The 19,944-nt window shown below is 46.3% G+C and overlaps 1 protein-coding gene across 31 annotated transcripts in view; it reads right to left on the minus strand.

Annotated features, from left to right (window-relative positions):
- TCF7L2 (transcription factor 7 like 2) overlaps positions 1-19,944 on the minus strand; it is a 197,547-nt gene that overhangs the window by 17,525 nt on the left and 160,078 nt on the right. For 25 of the 31 annotated variants that reach the window (XM_059900852.1, XM_059900843.1, XM_059900848.1 and 22 more), the window contains 3 exons: positions 7,867-7,999; positions 5,458-5,560; positions 3,468-3,554 (listed from right to left, as the gene is read on the minus strand). In XM_059900852.1, the coding sequence (XP_059756835.1) occupies positions 3,468-3,554; positions 5,458-5,560; positions 7,867-7,999 (323 nt within the window). The remainder of the gene's footprint in view (positions 1-3,467; positions 3,555-5,457; positions 5,561-7,866; positions 8,000-19,944) is intronic. The other 6 variants (XM_059900839.1, XM_059900851.1, XM_059900844.1 and 3 more) reach the window with 1 other exon arrangement.

Here is a 19,944-nt window from a genome sequence, read left to right on the forward strand (position 1 = left end):
GGACATTTGACTCAGAATTTCTACCCTGATGTGGCCCCTCTCCCACGGCTGCCTTTCCCAGTTTAAGTCAGTATCAAAGTTTGGTAACGATGGCATTTTTTCATAAGAACCATGCGAGTTCTTTTAGGGTGTCAAGAAAAAGAAAAGAAAAACCCTGAGAGAGAGCGAGAAAATAAGAGAAAGAAAAAAAAAGAACTTCCAATCCCACGCCCCCCAAAAAATGAAAAGTAAAGCCTTGGGAGGCACTTGGGTTCCCAGGTTACACCCTGTTCCTTCCCAGAGCTCGAAGGCCTCTGAGAAAACATAAGTTAAGAACATGTGTTCTTCGAAGCCCTTGGGTGAAGCGGTGGGTGGAACGGCAGCTTTTACTGTGAATTTTTAAGGCTTGACATTCCTCAAATACATATGTTCCCTTCCTGCTGAATGAGAATGTGTGTACGGGGTGGGGGGGAGATAAAAACAGTGTGTGTGTGTGTGTGTGTGTGTGTGTGTGTGTGTGTGTGTGTGTGTACGTGTACACCAAACACCACAGGGAGACACCACAGTCTGAGTACATTCTGGGGTGGGGAAAGATTTCCAGTGTAGCCATGAAGACCAAACACTTCCAAGTTCACATACCTACATACATATTCCTATACCTGAGAAATGTATAGCAGAGAAAGAGACGTGTGTGTGTTATGAGTGTGTGTGTGTGTGTGTGTGTGTATGGGCTATACGCATACCTTTGCGTAAGAAATTCCTTTCTAAAAAAATAAAATAAAAATTAAAAAAGAAATAAATAAAAAAGAAATTCCTTTCTGCAGACAACTATTTCATGCAATGCAATAAACACCCTAAAAATTCCAAGCCACTCATTATATCCCCCCATCTGCTTTCATGGCTCCAAGCCAGAATATAATGATGAACCTTAACTTCTTAAGGACAACTAATTTTTGTTTCTGGCTGTCTCAGGGGCTTCTGCCTTCCTCACTCTCACTTTCCTTCACTGTTGACACGTTTCTGTTAACTGGATATCATCTGCAGGCCTTGATTTCAGGCACAAGCAGTGGGATGCATTTTCCTGTGCAACAAGCCTGCTTTGAGCTGCATTAGGTTTGTCATTATTCTCTCATTTCCCCCCTTGCACTTGTAACATTTCATCTCTTCCTGCCTTATTTTTTGTGAGCCACGGTGCACCCACATTATGGTTTATACATGATCTCGCTCCCTTTGAAGCCGGCGGATTTCAGAGCCCGCTCTCGTCAGGAGAAGAGCCTTGCGCCAATTTAGCAGGCTGAGGGCCCGGAGCTCCAACATCTCAATCTAAAGGGGGTCACAGGGTGGCACAAGTGAGTGTCAGCAAGAGCTGTTTAATTGCCAATCTAGGCTTCTCCATGGTGTTTAAAGTATAATGACCCATCACTTAATTCTGAGAAGCCCTGGCCCCGCTGCTGAAGAGAATGAATATCAAAGGGTGTTCTGGAACAGGGCAAGCTGCCTACATTCCCTATAACTGCCATAAGTATAATAGACCCATACTTCTGTCGCCCCATTACCACAATAATGTATTTAATTTGCTGTATACTCTTTTTAACTAGCTACCTTTCATAAGGCCTACCTGGGGAATCGGCCGCCTCCCCCCGGCACCTCGAGCCCCCTAAACTTCCCTCCCACTGTTCCCTTTCTTTCCTCCACCCCCTGCCCACCTTGAAATCATTGGCTAACCTCCTAATGATAATTCAATCGATAAGCTTAACCTCAATCCCTATCCTACGATTACTGCACCGCGTTTAACCTCTGGAACGCACCGAAGGAACAAACACGAAAAACAATGCGTTTTATGAATGCTGGTTCGGAGGAGGGTGAGCTGTGGATTATAAGGTGCTCAGAAGCAGCTCCCCTCCTGGGAGGCTCCCTATTCGTTCCCAGGCTTTGCGAGGCTGTGATGACATTATTTAATGAGGATAACCTTCCTCTTCTCGCTGGAGAAGAGGACCCACGAGCATTTCCCCGCCTAACCGATACTGGTGTGGATTCAGAAATTGAGATGATTTATCACATATGGGACATGGATCTTTATTAGCGGCATGATACCCATGGCATAATTACAAACGTTAGAGATGCTACAGTTGGTGTTTCTTAATGACTGTGGTTCTTACTCTTTCCTCCACCAAAATCACTGTTCTGTAAGTAGGAAAAGAGGCATCTTGGCCTGCCTTTCCAACCCTTCCTCTGGTCTTGGGTCCTCATGCTGGCTACAGAGATCGGGGGAAGAGGCTGGGGGATGGCATCTCTGCCATGTAATGCATGCTGATTTAATTAGGTGCCATCCTCAAAATGGATTCGTTGTTGCAGCCCATCAGGAAAGTCTAAACCTCCACCGATTTAATTAACTTGACTGAAAATCAGATGAACAGAAAATAAAACTATCATTAGGAGCAATTAGTGACTACTTAAACATACTGCTGCCAACCAGTTTGTAAATAAACTAGCAGTTGCTGAAAAATTAGCCAGAATTAATTAGAAGGGGGAAAAGGAGAACATGGGGGTTAGAAAGATCTAGGTACACGTATGCAGGTATATGTGTGGTATGTGTTATATATACATTTATATGCTGAAAGATATGTGAATGTACACATGCATATGATTTTTTAACTTTCAAAAATTTAGAGCTACACAGGCCAACGTGGTCCCCACCAGCCACATGTGGCTACTAAGCACTTGAACTGTGTCCAGGCCAAACTGAAATACGGTGTACGTGTGAAACACACATCAGATTTCAAAAACTAAATACAAAAAAAAGGTAAAATCTCATTAATAGTGGCTTTACAGTGGTAACATGTCAGAATGAATAATATTTTGACTCTATTAGGTTGAATAAAATATATCATTAAAAATAATTTTGTCTGGGTTTTTTTTTTTCCCTCCTTTTAAAAAATGTGGCTACTAGAAAACTTAAAATTCCCTATGTATATTCCTTATATATAAGGCTCACCTTATATTTCTACTGGACACTGCTACTTCAGAGACAGGTGTGTTTGGGTTGGGGGGGAGTAGGGTGTCCTTTCTTATTGATGCTTAAGAGTCTGGAGCTTTGAAAAGACTGATAACCTTTCCTCAAATTCTTCTTTGTATAATAATAAACTTACCTGAACCCTTTCCTTTCTTACCTGGTTTAGGGCAACAGACAAGTAACACTTGAAAAAGCTCTACACATCCTAATTACTTCTTCCTGCTTCCTTAAGTTTTTTTGTTTTTTTTTTTAATATATTGACTCAGAAATTCAACCTTGAAATTCTGCCATCATCTACCTGGGAAGTTCAGGGCAATTTTTCAGTATTTTCTAGGAGGAAAGCCTAACGCACTGTGGGTCTTATGCCCTTAGAATTACACGTAGCAGCAGTCCCTGGATAGTCTGGGAGCATCTAGAGAACTTTCTGAGAAGTGACTCATGGCCTTGGTTGAACGCCCTCTTTCTTGGAACTCACCTGGACATGGAAGCGTTGACAGTCAGAGCTGTGGGGTAGGGGTGACGGAATCCTCCTGTCGTGATGGGGTACACTGGCTGACCTTGCCTACAAAGAGGGGGTACACAGTGAGAGCATGCAAACAGGGGTGGAGGTGGGGAAAAGGAAAAGAAGAAAAAAGGGAAAGTTCTCTCTGCACAGTAAGCTTTATTCTCATTTTCTCAGAACAAAAATCTTGGGGATTGTACAGGAAGGATCAAAGGGAAGAAACACAGAACAATTTGAATGCCATAAATCTGATAGGAATGGCTAATTAAATTTTATAACCTTTGCTTATGTCAATAGAGACCCTCTCCCCAAGCTGAAACTAGGTGTTTTGTTGTAATAATTAAAGGCGAAGTCTCGCTTGCTTTAATGGAGCCATCAAACTAATTGAGGGCTACACATCCAAAGGAAAACAATAATGAATGTAAATTTATACCAAAATAAAGTACAGTGAATCAAAGGACTTCAGTTGCGCTTTGGGCCTCTTTCGGTATTTAGATCTCGGTGAGAAAACATTAAATTAACAGAGCTTAATTTGTAGCCTTTTGTCAAATTAACAAGTGTTGACAAGAGTTACCGGGGGGAGAGTCCCCAAGAAGAATTGTGGGTAACCAATAGACAATCACACCTCATTACAATAATTAAAAAATACAGCAACATGCAAAATAGCATCCTCATGAAAGACACACAACTTTTTCTGACAGAGGGTTGTCTGAGTTGGCTATTCCTTTTTATCTATCCTTCAAATCTCTCTCCATCAGCTGAATGGGGCAAGTGATGACTGAGGACTATTGGAGGCATGGCCCCACCCACTGAAGAAGAAATAGGACACACATTCCCATCCATGTCCACCCTCCCTAACAAAATTAAGGAGCAAAAAATAAACAGAAACTCGGCCCAGGGTTGGTATTTAGTACAGCTACTGCATAATACAAGATTTTTTGTTGTTGTTGTTTGTTTGTTTTTAAAGTGTAGAATATGCTCAGCTAGAGAAATCAGGGTAGAACTGGGGGGGGAGGAAGTGAACCACAAAACTGTATCTTCTTTAAGGCTATAAAAGTATGTCTTCCCCAACACCCAAACTTGAGAGTTTTACCAGGAATTATTCCTGTTAAGATTCAACAAATTGTCCTGTGTTTTTTAAAGAGTAGAGATCACCGATAAACATGGAGAAATATATATACAAAAGCACACCATCGTAAAACACATATTACACGCATGCATACAAACACACACACAGTATGCTTACAACATTAAAGGCCTTTCTACTCTGATTTTTAAAACACACATTTTTTAAAGTTATCTAAGGAAGGTTAACGGGTGGTACTATAAAAGCAAGCCCGGGCGATAGGAAGACAAATTGTAAAAGGCAGTTTGATGATCTGGGCGCTGCCAGGACCTAGGGTTGACGTTCAGGAAGGCCCCATATGCTGGAGTGAGGATTCCAGCTGCCCCGCCCGCTCCCCTCAAAATTAAGTGAAGCACTCAACATGCAAAGACTCTCAGAGAGATGCTGGTTGAATAACGTGGAGCTTCTCAATAGACACAAATTTCCACTGTGGTTGTCAATCTTGGGATTGACAATGACAGGACTCCAGTTTGGGCTGCCACCAGCAGAAGAGCCACGATCAGCTTCACAGGGGAGAAGCCCTCAGAGTCTTCTGCAATTCCCAAAGTACCTTAAGGGTACCTTTGTTCACAGAGAAGAACCTAGGGCCTTTGGGGACCATGGGTTCAGAACGCCAAGCATCAACAGCCTTTTTCTTACATCATCCACCTGAATGGCTACTGACTTGCCTGCTTTTTCCACAGGGCATTTCAGCAAGCATCTTCCCCATGACCTCCCACCCACTGCCCTCCCTCCCCAACTCTGTCTTCTACAAACACAAACATACATGCACAGAATAAATAATAAGCATGCCCATGTAAGAAACAAAAAAGGAAATTAAAAAATGGAACTCCTTACTGTGGTACTAACCATCCTAGCGGATGGGGGATTTGTCCTACAGTGCCGGGCGATAGTGGGTAATACGGAGATATATCTGGAGGGTGCGGAGGCCGTGGGATTCCTGAGAGAAGAAGCAGAATTTTAGGTACAAGAGAGGGAGAGAAGGAAAGAGAAACTGTCAGGTGATGGGAACAGGTAAAGGATAAAGGGAGACATTGCCTCTGTAATCCTAGCATGAGGTTCTTTTCATGATTCTGATCCTAAGAACTTGTCAGTAAGTTTCATCTCATTATCTCTCTGCCGCAGCTTGAAAAGTTTATTTCACTCTAGATGGATCTTACACTGGCTAAACGCAGACGAACTCAGAAAATGCCAGCGTGGGTATCTCTGCCTTATGTGATTGGTATAATTATTTGAATTGAAAAAAAAAAAAATCTGAAGGGGTTGGCACGTAGTAGGGGATCAAGTAATATTAAATCCCTTTGTCCTCACAACTTGTCCCTTCCCTCCTTCCTTGTAATTCTAATGACTTACCTGCATGAGTTACTCCTCTGGTTTCTAACATACTTTTTGAGTTATGGCTTTTGAAAGGTTACCCTTGCCTTCTTTCAAAAAAGTTAATTCTGTTTAAATGTGTCCAACTCCACTTTGAAGATGAGCGGAGGAGAAACTCACACAATGCCCTGGCATCTTATCCAAGGCAGAATCTGAACTGAACAGACCGGGAGATGTTGGAGGCCTGGTACACTCAGTTCTAGAGCCTGGTTTTCTAGAGGACCAAGTCACCTGCGTGAGTTAACCCACCCGCCGCTGACTGGGTACCGCTGGACCACAGGGGCTGAGGAGTGAGTTCTGAAGGTCCGTGCCACCACACACTTATTAATTCCACAGGAACGCATCCTGCAATCAATCCTTAGAAATCAAGAGGGCTGGGAGCAATCTGGACCCAGAGGAGCAGATCCACGCAGCTCAGGTGGGAAGCAAAATGAACAATTCCTCAGAATTAAAACAGTATTGAAGGGCATGAGCTGCGTGTTCGCGGATGAAAACTATTTCATTTTTTTTTTTAATTCTTTCAGGAAGCTTTTAATCTGTAAATTAAGCCTCCCTGGGTGACATTTTCATGCAGACATTGTTTTCTCTCTATTACAAAAACCAAACAGATTAGCTGGGCTTGGACCCTACACCAAGCCATTCGCACACTTGAAAGAACATTCGCAGAGGAAAAGTAAACAGTCCGCAGACGTTAATCATATGCTTTACGATAACCATTTAAAAGCTATTCCCTGTACTACCATTATTTAAATGAGACGTTGAAGCTGCCATTCACTCGTGGAGCCTGGGGCCGGCTGGCGGCCTCCTCCAGCCGTCCAAGCACCAGGCTCGGTCCCCCACGAGCACAAAGGGGGCTCAGAAGCTGGTGAAAGCCAGCTAATGTGTGGCTTCATTCAGGGGCAGCCAAGGGGGCCTGAACAGGCAGTCTACCTCAGCTCAACACCAAACAATTCCCTCCGACAAAGTGACATGGGAATAGCCATTCTGAATCCATCCTTCTAATTAACTAGCTGGGAGGAGAAACCAACCCGAGCCAGTGCATCGCCCAGCCAGAAAGATACACCCCTGGCCTTAGCTGTTCTCCCAAGACCACCCCACCTTGTTTTATATCTTGTTGCAGGGGAGCTGTAAGTAACCTCGTCTTCTCCCTCTCTCCTCTTTAGGGAAAAAGCACGTGGGATGGAAAGGAGGGACAAGTATAAAAGCTGGAGTAATGTGGCATCTTCTGCCTGAGACCCTATTGGTTGTTCCGTGATGCAATGAGGAAACCATGTTGGACTTGGGTCTTCCCATCTGCAAAACGGGCTTGATAATAAATACCTAGGATATTGCAGGGGAGGAAGAACTCAAAGAAACCAGCAGACAGAATGCAGAACCCAGTGATGTGGTCTCTCGAGGTTGCACCAAGTCATCGTCAAGTGACTATAGTCCCTTAGCCACCAAGGAACTGGGGCTTCAGGGAAACACGCTGTTAGGGCTCTTATACTCCCAAGGAGCTGAGGAGGAGTCCATGACATGCCTCCAAAACTATTACTGCCTCCGAGTCTGTTTGAGGCTCTTGGAGTTATAAGCCACTCCTAAGAATCACCGAGTGACTCATACCCAGGTTCCCAAGACAGCCCCTGCAGGCGTACCCGGAGCTCTGAAGAGATCCTTAGCACTGCAAATGGACTTCTCCAGAGGGGAGGAGAGATCCACTCCCTCACCAGGCTCTGGCCTCCCTAAAGAGCATCCTTGTCAATATACGGGAGAGGAAACAGAAGCCTCTCCCTCCCCACTGCAGCCAGCCCCCAAGGCAACATCCCTCCCCAGCAGGTCCCCTGGTGGCCCTGGGACCAGCACACTCTCTTTGCACCCAAGCACTCGGCCTACCTGTTTTGGGGTCTACGTCAGCTGGTAAGTGTGGAGGTGGGTTTCCCGGCGTGAAGTGTTCATTGCTGTATGTGATAAGAGGCGTGAGAGGGTGGACATGGTGGGGGTGTTGCACAACCGGCACTTTGTTCGACTGTGGGGAGGGAAAGAACAGAGAAGGACACCGTCACGCCAGTTCCGACAGCCCAGGACTCCCGACCCTCAGGATGCCCTGACCCCTCCCCACACCCTCCCAACCTGGACTTTGTAAGATGCGGTCAACTCCGCCCACTGCCCTGGCCCTGGTCCATGTACTAAAATAACAGACAGCTGTGATTCAGCTCTCTGGGTAGGTGCGCCTCAGTCTTTACCTCACCCCTGGGCCTGGCTTTTAAAATACCTTCTCCACCACGACCCCATCATGGAGCCCAAGAGTTTGCACTCTTCCCATCAGCAGGTACATCGGAAGTGGGGGGCTCTAATCCCCCAGGCCTACTGTGTTCCTGCAGGTGGCGGGGATCTCCTACCCCAGGGCCCCACGGGAGGGACCTTCAGGAGGCAGGCAGGCTTCACAGGGGACCGGCTAGGAAAACTGGCTAAGGAAACCCTTGGTTACAAGAAACCTGGCAGGGCCCTAATCCCACCCACCCAGCCTCCTTATCCACCACCCCAGGCTCTGAACCCCTCCTGGCCCCTTAGAACCAGTGGGCAAACTACAGTCTTTTACAGACAGCAAGGATGAAAAGCCTCACTCATGGTCTGGTTGGGAGTGTGAACTTCACCAGAAAGCTCTAAACTGCCAGGCGAGCACCTGCATATTTTATGCAGATTACAGCAGCCCAGGTTCATTAGGAATCTCATTAGGAAGTCACGGGTAATGCTAACAAATTAACTGGATGATGATGAATTGGGCTAATAAAAGGTACATACGCATTTTAGAAATGGGCAGTTCTAGAAAACAAAGTACAAGGCATTTTTACGTTTGGGAAGAGTTGCTAGGTGGAGAGAAGGAGAAAAAAATACAAAGAAAAGCATTTTAAAGATTTTCCTAGTTGCAATGACCAGACCTTCCCAAATTATCTTCTGCTCCTTTCCCCACCCCAGACTCAACCACCCCCTCCCCCGCCCACTACAAGAGGCTATAACTCAGCCCAGCAAGATCACAAAGAAAAACTTAAGCTGAAACAAGCGGACTACTGGGCCATTTACCGAGGGTAATCCAATTGCAAAAAACCCTATTCCCAATAGAGGATTTTCACTAAAATCCTACAACAGGGACATTTAACCAGATTAGGTACCAGCAAAGATAAAGAGGCCAGTATTAGATGATGAATGGATTAGAGTCAAGTTTCATTTTAGAACGTGTCTTCATTTCCTTTTATTACTTTTAGGAAGGCACAACTTGCATTAACATCAAGGAAAAGGAATTGCATTAAAAGAAAAGGAGGAAGGTTCCAGTGCTGCCCACTAGCGCCTCTTGAGTTCAGGGACCACCAAGCAGTTAGTTCTCTGTGTTTTTCTTCTTGTCCTTTTTTTTTTTTTTAAATGGGTGAAGAAAGAAGGGGTGTGATATAATAAGAGTATTTCTTACCACAGTTAATTGTGGGGAGGGCATTTTAAAAGGCGCTTCTAACTTTTTCATGGGTATGTTTGGAAAGAAAAATATGGCTTTCCTAAATGCTCCAGGAAAAAAACACAGAAAAAGAAGCCAACACGCCCAACAGCCGGGTTTAATGATTCCTATAAACAACTGGACACTTTCAGAGAAAGACGGTAGCTAGAGGCTCATGGGAGCCTTGTATCGTGAACTATCATTTTGCAATCACAACACCGAAATTAAAAGCACCCAGCAACACTTCCTTCGTCAGCAGCTATGAAGGTCTGGACGTGGCCCAAGTCAGCTGAGCGAAGGGCAGCCACTCCAAGGCCAGTGCCAGCATCTCATGGTCATGCACTGAGGAGTCTTTTAGGAACCATTTCTGTTTAGGACAACTTGAAAAATAACCAACAAATAAGCTCTCACTGTGTGCTGGGGTGGAGAGGGAAAAGAGCAAGAGACAAACATATCACATGGAGTGGAGACCATTAGGAGGAAAGGAAAACGACAGCTGCTGCCTTCTAGAAGTTTTCTATCTGGTTGGAAAGACACACGCCCGCTGAAATGAAAGAAAGCAGACCAGGGCTTCCCTGGTGGCGCAGTGGTTAAGAATCCGCCTGCCAATGCAGGGGACATGGGTTCGAGCCCTGGTCTGGGAAGATCCCACATGCCATGGAACAACTAAGCCCGTGCGCCACAACTACTGAGCCTGCGCTCTAGAGCCCACAAGCCACAACTACTGAAGCCCACCAGCCTAGAACCTGTGCTCCGCAATAAGAGAAACCACCGCAGTGAGAAGCCCATGCACTGCAACGAGAACCCAATGCAGCCAAAAGTAAAATAAATAAGTTAAAAAAAAAAAAAAAGAATCCGCCTGCCAATGCAGGGGACATGGGTTCGAGCCCTGGTCCGGGAAGATCCCACATGCCACGGAGCAACTAAGCCCATGTGACACAACTACTGAGCCTGCGCTCTAGAGCCCACAAGCCACAACTACTGAGGCCCGTGCGCCACAACTACTGAGCCTGTGCTCTAGAGCCCGCGAGCTGCGACTACTGAAGACCGCGCGCCTAGAGCCCATGCTCCGCAACAAGAAGCCACCGCAGTGAGAAGCCATGAACCGCAACAAAGAGGGGCCCCCGCTCACCGCAACTAGAGAAAGCCCGTGAGCAGTAACAAAGACCCAACGCAGCCAAAAATAAATAAATAAATTTTATTTATTTATTTATTTATTTTAAAAAAAGAAAAGAAAGCCGACCAGTCCCAGACAGTTTAAAATAAGTGTGGAATAACTGTGGGACCCATGGGAAGAACCACAGATAGCCCAAGGGAGGGAAGATCGTCACTTAGGAGTTTGAAGGACTTCCAGGGAACGGGACCACCACAAGCAGTGGAAGAAAGCAAGTGTATAAACCTGTGATGGGAAAAGGGCAGTGAGACTTGCATTCCCCAGCTCTGGTTGAGTCAAGCATCTCTCAGGATGCTTATCACGAACTTGGATCCCTGATACTAAGAAATCTCTCAGGAGGGACCTGATTCGGTAGGTCTGGGCTCAGGACCCAGGCATCTTGGGTCTGCCTATGGAGTACCACAGGTGTCTCTTCTGTTTAGCCATGACCCCTAGACCGGAGAACCACGAGAACCACCAGACAAGCACAAATGTTAAGAGACTTGAGCCCTAATCATGAATTGAGTCCTAGTTCTGACAGAATCCATGGAAAGGGCTTAGCACAAAACCTGCCACATGGTAAGCACAGGAATGGTGGCTTATTATTGTTGTTATTTTTGTTGTTCGGGAGAAGCTGCCCAATGGCACGGTTCTGTTTGCGGTTCAGAAGTGCAAGTTCCATGGCTGTCTTCCAAGCAGGAAACGCTGGGGAGACCCTCTTTCTCTAACTGTCCACTGAAGGATGAAGACAGCATCTGGGCAACAGCGAAGTTCACAGGTATGTGAGAAAACTTCTCCCTCTTCCTGTTAGATACATGTAAAAGGGGATTCTAACGAAAAGTTGGACACCTGTTCTGGCTGCCATCACTCTCATATTATTTTGCACATCTCAGCCTACTAGCCAATTAGTTTCTTCCTGTTCAGTCAAAACTCTGTAGCATGGGGAGGGGTGGTCAGAGGAGGGTAAAGGGATCTGAAGTTTTAACTGTTGCCTGGCTTTGGGATGGGGGATGCAGGTCCTACTGAGACATGGAACTCTTTTCTGATGTGACCGCATGACAGGCAAGTCCCCAGAAACAATACAATCACATGGCTCTCCAGGCTGGCTGGTTCCTAAGCAAGCACAGGGAGATGCAGTCATACGTGTAGAAACCAGGGTCTAATTGCCACTCCCACTGAACCTGCCTGCACCTGGACTGCGTTTATGATGGGAGGACGTCCTTCTAGAAAATGCCCATGTCTCTCCAGCCTCAGATCCCCACAGTCCTTTCTGTCTGCACCATATTATGTCCACTGCTGGGGTCGCAATAACCTTTCTTGGTGCCACCATAGCTAAGTCCCTGAAGGACAAAGACGATGTGTTGCAGACCTTTGTGTCCCCTGTAATGCCCAGCCTGTGGGAGTGGGGAGCACACTCTCATAAACTGCATAAGAACCACCAAATTGCAACAGTAAGCATCAGAAGAAGAGAAGGACAGATAGAGCCAGCCTCACAGATTAATTTCAGTAAATGGCGCTGCTCTTAAATGGCGTCCACTCAGAATCACAGAGTAGAGCTGGGGAGGTGGAGAGCACGTCAGAAACCATTCAGTCCAATACCTTATTATAACAGCGTCTTTAAAAAATGGGTTTAGAGCGCACTGGCTTGCACACGGTGACTGCGAGTGCAGTCTGAGAATTCCAGGAAGACTCGGGTTTAAATCCTACTTCAATCCAGCTGTGTAACCTCTCACAGGCCTTCGTTTCTGTGTAAACTCCAGATGAGAACTGTGTCTACCTAATAGGGTTGTTGTGAAAATTAAAAGAGATCATGGGCTTCCCTGGTGGCGCAGTGGTTGAGAATCTGCCTGCCAATGCAGGGGACACGGCTTCGAGCCCTGGTCTGGGAAGATCCCACATGCCGCGGAGCGACTGGGCCCGTGAGCCACAACTACTGAGCCTGCGCGTCTGGAGCCTGTGCTCCGCAACAAGAGAGGCCGCGACAGTGAGAGGCCCGCGCACCGCAATGAAGAGTGGCCCCCGCTTGCCGCAACTAGAGAAAGCCCTCGCACAGAAACCAAGACCCAACACAGCCAAAAATAAATACAATTTTAAAAAAAATTTAAAAAAAAAGAGATCATACCTGTAAAGTGCGTATTAGCACAGTGCCTGGCACGTCCACACATGCCGTGCAAAGAAGCTTTGACAACTACAGTCCAATGAATACTAACAACGAGGGCACAGTGAAGGTGACGTCTGCTACCCCTCCGGTCTCTTGTCATTAAATTCACAGGGGGCAACACAGTCCCAGACCGCACTCCTTACTGCAAAGGCAAAGACGTGCACGGCGGGGCAAGAGTAAGTACACTGACGTCCTGCAGCCTCCCTCCCTCAGGTGCACGCCCTTCTAAAAATGTGGTGTTTTGTCCATAAATATATTTTATTATGTCTTTTGAGAAAAATCATCACTTTATTATGCTAATACATAACACTGTCACAGAAGAGTTGAAAGTTAAATAAGAATAGCCAATGACAACCAAGGTCCTTCCAGAAACAGGGGGAGGGCCTCGAAATAGGAGCTGATATAAATGAAACACGGAACCACCCCCCCAAATAGGAAATGTCCCTTAGACTTTCCCCTTCGCTACGAACAGCTCCCACTTCTTTAGAGAGGTCTTTAAGGACTGTGTTCAAAACTGTACAACCCTAAGAAAATTCAGATGTGAAAAGTACCTTTTGTGAGGGACATGGAAAACCTTCCAGAAATGTATCCAGGAAATCTAAATTAAAGCTACAATGTCTGCTGGGAGTGTTGGTGGGGTAAACAGGCTGAAATATGTATCTCCTCCCTCTTTTATCTTTCTACAGAGTCCAGTGTTCAAGGCAAACAACTGTAACATAAAACTAGGTGCCTCTTAGGCAAGTGCTTTATCTAAATATTAAATATGTCTTCAAAACTACCCAGGGGTGCGAAATCATTACCTCCAGGGACAGCTAACTGAAGTTCAAGGTTGTGAGAGTGGCAATCATGGGAGGCTGCATGGAGAGCTTAAGGTGCTGCTAGTTAAGCCTGAAAGAATAGGATGAGCGCTGGCAATCTCTGAGCCACAAAAAACAGCAAACATTCCTAAAATATTCCACACAAGGTCAGGGAGTTAGGCCACAGTTGCCCATACACACCAGCACTACCGGCGCCTGAAACTCACCCAGAGCGCCACTCAGGACCCCTTGCCTAGACAGCCCTCTGACCGAGACCTCTCTGGCTCACACCAGCGCAGCTCACAGCTGCCACATCCAACGGAGCCTGGCCCCTGCGTTGAGTGTGACAGACTTTATTCAGTCCTCACAAAGAAACCTATGAAGTAGTTGCATTTGTTATTAGTTCCACCCAGCAGGTGAGGAAACCTGTCCCAGGTCACAGGCTTTGCGAGCTCACCTGTCTGACTCTACCTCCTGCTGCTGTGTCTGCGGAGACGAGCCCTGGGACGGGGTTCACTGCCAGGTGGGGTAGTGAGTTGCTGCACCCAGTAAGCCCAGCCTGGGCCAGCCTTCCCAGCTGGACACAGATGCTTCAGGACTCCTAAGGGGATCTGTCCCCCATACTCCCCCCTACCAGTCTCTGGAACCTAGACCAGTTCAGCACACAATGCTCCCGCCAACCCCCAATGAGGAGTAGCTCAGGGCTGCCCGCCTCAGCCAGGCACGCCCTTGCTATGGAGCACGAGGCATTTTTAGCAGGGATTTTTACACCATGTGGCGGATTATGGAGGGAGGGGTGTAAAACATTAGTGGCATGCTTCTGCTTCTCAAATACAGACACAAGCGGTATCAGGGCCCAGCAGGATTCTGGTGATAGATGTGGTCAGTTCTGGCAGAAAAGAAAAAGTCAGCTAAAAACCTGAACTTATCAAATGAAGTAAACATTATCTATTTAAAAGGAACCAAAATCCTCATCTGACTTTAAATTATTGAGGCTTTATGTTTTCTACCTGGAAGAATGGCTGTTACTCATTTCTCCCCCCGGTTCTGTTCGTCAAGCCCTATGGGTTTTGAGCACTGAATAGTGAAATTAGAAAGAAAAGGTCCTTTAACAGCCCTCAAAGCGCACAAAGCCTTTCCACCCAAAGTATTCATCCTACTGCAGTGGGAGGAGCGGGGAGGGGGCACCCCCTGTGGCTGACCTTTGACCCCTCGAGAACCCTGAAGCCCGGTGTTCTGGCCATGCCACCCTCATCGCCGAGCGCCCACACACCCGTCCACCAAATGTTGCTCTCGATCGGGAACCCGGCAAGTGAAAGGGTGATTCAGGCCCTTCTAGATCCCCCTGCCGGCCCTCCTCTCACCCCAACCCCTCCACCTTCTCTAACTGTGGGGAACCCAAAGGGAATGAAAGCTCGCCATTCACCCCGCAACCTATTAATCAACAGACGTTGAAAACAAATAGAGCCATTGCTAGCCCTGGCCTCTCGGGTGGCCGGCCCTCCTCTTCAATACTCCCCTATGGCTCTCCCTTTCTGAAGAAGAAAAATGGGGCCAGAGAGCGCCTTTACGGGGCCAGCACAATAAAACAAAAGCAGCACAGAGGAGCATTTGTCAGCCTTCTCCCCTCCCCAGGGTGGATATGAAGGGTCTTCAGAGTCTTAGATGACCGGCCCTCCCAGGGTCTGAAATCAGCATCAGGAAGGGACACTGTTCACTCGAGGTTTACATTGAAAAATGGGTTTATGGCTCATCTCTATGCATTTTTTTCCACATGCCACTTACTATGGCTGCACCAAGGTCAATGGCGACTAGCAAAACGTTAATAGACGCTGCTAGTCACTGGAGTCATGGAGCGCAGATGAGGAGGAGGGGCTGGGGTGAGGAGAGGCCGTTTCTTCCTCATCAACAACCCCTTGTTGACTCAACTAGTCCTATTTTTTTGGGCTATGAACCAGAGTGGAAGGGTCAGCGACGGTAACCTTCCTGCCTAAACAACCCACTGCATCAACAAGGAGCAGCCACTTCGGTTACTGGGATGATGACGTCAGGGAGAAGCCTGTGTCCAGGCCGGTGCGCACAGCCTTACTTACCTGCTGAGCGTCTCGCGACTGCATCCCGTAAGCCTCCTGCATGCACAGAGGGGAAGGGTGGCGGGCGGACATCCACCGCGGCCTGAAGGGCTGCTTTCCACCCTTTACTCTGCCCCTCTCCCCTCACAGCTGTCCGAAGCCCAGCCAGCGAGGACCCACCTAGTGCAGGGGCCGTTCATAGTTGGGCACTGCTCCACTCTAAGGCCTTGCCCCCAGCTAAGGGGGCACTGTTTCCCTGGGCAAGACTTCTACTGATGGCTACAGCACTGCCTGTTGGAAATAATAAATAACACCGAGAAAGTTTTGCTTGAAGAAATGAGGTGGTTAAGAGAAAGGAGGTCTACCTATGATGAGATGCAAAAAAGAAACACCCATTCTGCAACTATAGCCTGTATCACCCTGCATCACCCAGCCTGCATCATCTGGCCTGAATCAGTGTGCGCATAAGGCTGCAAAGTTACAGCTTCTACAACCACCAGAGCCTGGCACTCAGGGTGCTGCTTATTTGTTTTGTGAATTATCTATCAATGGCTGACTTTTTCTCCCTCCCCGCCGCAACCCTTCTTTCTCTGGAATCAAATCCACTTAGACAGCAACAAGAGGGAGAGAGAAGATTCTCCCAGCCGTCTATGAAATTCTGCCGACTCATAGTTCCTCCTGTACTCACACAGGCATTAAAATTCCTCGTGCAGGGAAATGATTGAACAGGGCAGGCAGGGAGAGAATAAATGTGCAGCCAATTTTCATCCACATTCTCACACACACATGCATATACATAGAACTAACACAAACCATCCTAAGCTCTTGGCCTTTTTTGGGTCGTTTTGGGGGGGTTTTTTGTTTGTTTTTTTGTTTGTTTTGCCCCTTCTATAACAACCCAGCGGGTAACACACCAAACAGATTGCCAAGCATTAAGGGTCTAAGGGGCCAAATTCAGCATTTCTTAATGACCTTTTCTCAATCCCCCAAAAGGAGGAGGGGAGGGTGGGAGGGGGGCTGGAGGTGTTAGGGTGGGGAGTGGACACACGAATGGGAACATTTAAACCTTGAAAATAAAGATGTGCTCCGGCTGCCTGGCTTTGTGAACATCGCAGCCAAGGCCCGACCCAGCAAAGCTGTGCTTTCACAAGCTCTTGAACAATTACGTCCAGTTAAGTTCATTAAATATAATTCATTTCCACTCATTCTCATTTATTTTCCAATAAAAAGAAAGCATCCCATTGTGCTTCCCCCAACTAACCTTTAAAGCACTTGCGAGCTTAAGTCTTGGCCCGCCCGGTCCAGGCTCGCCCCTGACCAGTGAGTTCCCAGGGTTTTCTTCCCGCCTGCCACAGGATCCCAGAGGGGAGTGAGGGGGTACGGCAGCACAAGGGGGCCCTCTGACCGTCCTAATCCTCCGCCAGGTCTCAGAGATGAGGACCAGCCACTCCACCCTGAAGTAATTCCCCAGGAATTGGCAACCTCCATCCTCCCGCAAGATATTTTTCTACTACTTGGGCATTAAATGATTAGCGTTAGCATAATCAATCTTGTTAAGTGTCCGAGTTTGCAGGGAATGTTTGGGACTTGGGTAAGAGGGTACAGCTGTTTCTAGGAGAGCCGATTTTCAAAACAGAGCCAGGAATAAAACTAACCTATTCCAAATGAAGAAATCCAAAAGCTCAAATTTAAAACAACTTTTAAAAAAATAATGATTTCCAGACCATCTCCCCCCCCACCAAACACAACAACCCCAAATCTAGGGATTCCTAAATAAGATGGAAAGGAAATCACCAATTTTGATTTAGAATAAGTTTTAAGTACATAATGGTTATTACATCCTGGGGATTTCAAGAAAGAAGCAGTGAACAAAATCTGATACCACCTTTCTAATTTATTTATAACGAACAGCTGTATAAAAACGTCTTTCGTATTTCTTAAACACCCTGTGCCTAACTTTCCAATCTAGATGGTATTTGAAAACCATGCCTGTTACAGGAGTCTGATAAGTTTCCTTCAGAGAGCAGGTAGATTTCTCTCTAGTAACAAACAGGTGAACTGAGAGGAAGGATGGACATTTTCACGTGGCCCACGGATACAAATGGCCAAACCTCGGATTTGGCAGGAATTCAGCAAAGACAGACTAAAGAGAAGACGAAAGCAAAGGCAAAACTGCATTCTTCTGCTCTGTTTTGCCCTGTTAGTGTCCCAAACATGGGCATTCTTTAACAGACATCTATAGCCTCCATAAATGATACATGTAAAAGGACACAGAAATGCAGTGTGGTGGTCAGGACACAGCACCGCTACCCCCTCTGAATGCAGCTGTTGAAAGTTTAAGGTAACACGGGAATGACCCAGGCAAAGTTCACTTAAAAAAAAAAAGCCTTCAAATGTGTGCAGAAGTATGTAATCTGGAGGGCATGTCAGGATTTCATCACATTCCAAAATATTGCAGAAGGAAAGAATTCCATGACATAGCTCAGCCAGGCCTCCACCATCCCCAAACCACAAAGGGGAGGTTTCCTTAAAAATACAAGGTTGCAGGCTCCGTTGCTTCCAGAAAACACGGAGGCAGCAGCCTGTTGTGACAATACAAAGATCATAATATCTGTATCATCAGAGTCGGGAATTTACCCTTTCAAAGGAACTCCCTTCACATAAGCCATAAAGAATGGAGGTTTCCCGGTCCCCAAAGCAGCAGGACCGCTAGAAGTAACCCAAGTAATTTGAGTAAACAAAGGTCTGGAACCTTTCAGGAATCTGGAAACGGGAGGCTGTGCTGGGTGGGAAATTTGTGGCGACACAATTTATACACTTGCAGTGCCTGCCTGCACTCTCTTCGCCACAATTCATGACAGTTTACACAATTGTACATTGAACTAGAAAGTTGCACAGAACCAGAAAGGAAAACCAAGACATACATCTGTCATTCCTTCATGCTCAACTAGAGAACTATCTACCACCTTGATAGTTCAACATGACATAGGATTTTAATTCATGATTTTGAAAACAAAAGGACTCTTACAGTGTGTAGTATATTTCATTCCTTCTTCCCCCAAATATGGGATCTAAGAGCTGACTGACCACTGCAAATGTTTCTGTTTGGCCATTTAACAACAACAAAATAATAACAAAAGCAATAATAAAGACAATTAAGGAATGGCCTCCGAATTCAAGAGAATGCCCTTAACAGCTTGTGGCAAAGGATTTGACTCGAGAGTTGAACAGAGTATCAAGTATTCTAAGCACCAAATTGGTATTGCAAAAGGGCCTTCTTCCTGATCATTAACAGCACAATAGGCTGTCATCAGTCTCTTGCTCAGGTTTCCAAAACACATTTTATATTAAGTTTACAAAATACAAACACCGCAAGCAAGACTGGAGCCCTAAAAGGCCAGCAGCATCTAAATTTGGAGATTGAAAATAAATACAACCAAAGACATAGCAACACAAAGTTAGCATTAAATATGAAACCACAATACACAGTTTACACAAGCCCTGCTACTGCAAAAGCCTTATTGCTCAAAAATGTCTCAAGCTTCCCAAGTATGCTCCTCTATGAGGGCGTGTCATTTTTCCTTCTCTTTCTTCCAGTGGAGCCCACCCTGGTGGGTGAAGCGGAAAAAAATTGTTAGAAGAAATCCCACATCCCACCCGCCCTTTTCCAGATTCCAGCTCGCTTGCACTTGGGGAGCCAGGTCTGCGTCGCTATAGAACCATAAGGATTGTGATGAAAGTCAAGCTTTCTCTCCTCCCCATCTTTTTTTTTTCTTTAACCCTTTCCCCCCTCCCCCAAAAACCACTATGAAAAGTACACAGTGAAAGAGCACAGCTTGAGGTGACCATTTATTCTTGTCTTGTTTTTCCTTCCCACCGTCTGAATTAAAAAAAAAAAAGCACAAAGGTTTAATGGTCAAGACCATAAGCAAGGACATGAACACACACACACACACACACACACACACACACACACACACCCCACTACTCACCCAGCAATTCAAATTGAGGTGCCAACTGCCCAACTGGTGGAAGAGAGTGAGCCCAGAGGCCACCGTGCCTCCCTTCCCACTCAAATCTTCCATTCCCACTAAGATGGTATCCCTAGGGTACATAATAGCTTTGGTTTTCTTTCTCTCCACCTCAACAAAAACTTTCTCTGTACCTTCAAGATGGGACTGGGCCAGCTTTTTTTCCTCCTCCCTTATTGCTTTTCTCACTTTTCTTCTTCCTCCCAGCTTCCCCTCCCTTTATTCCTTTCACTTAAAGAGCTGAAAAAAAGCATCTTAAAAGATGGAGATGGC

The sequence above is a fragment of the Balaenoptera ricei genome, chromosome 16 (assembly GCF_028023285.1).
Source record: "Balaenoptera ricei isolate mBalRic1 chromosome 16, mBalRic1.hap2, whole genome shotgun sequence".
Classification (NCBI taxonomy): Eukaryota; Metazoa; Chordata; class Mammalia; order Artiodactyla; family Balaenopteridae; genus Balaenoptera; species Balaenoptera ricei.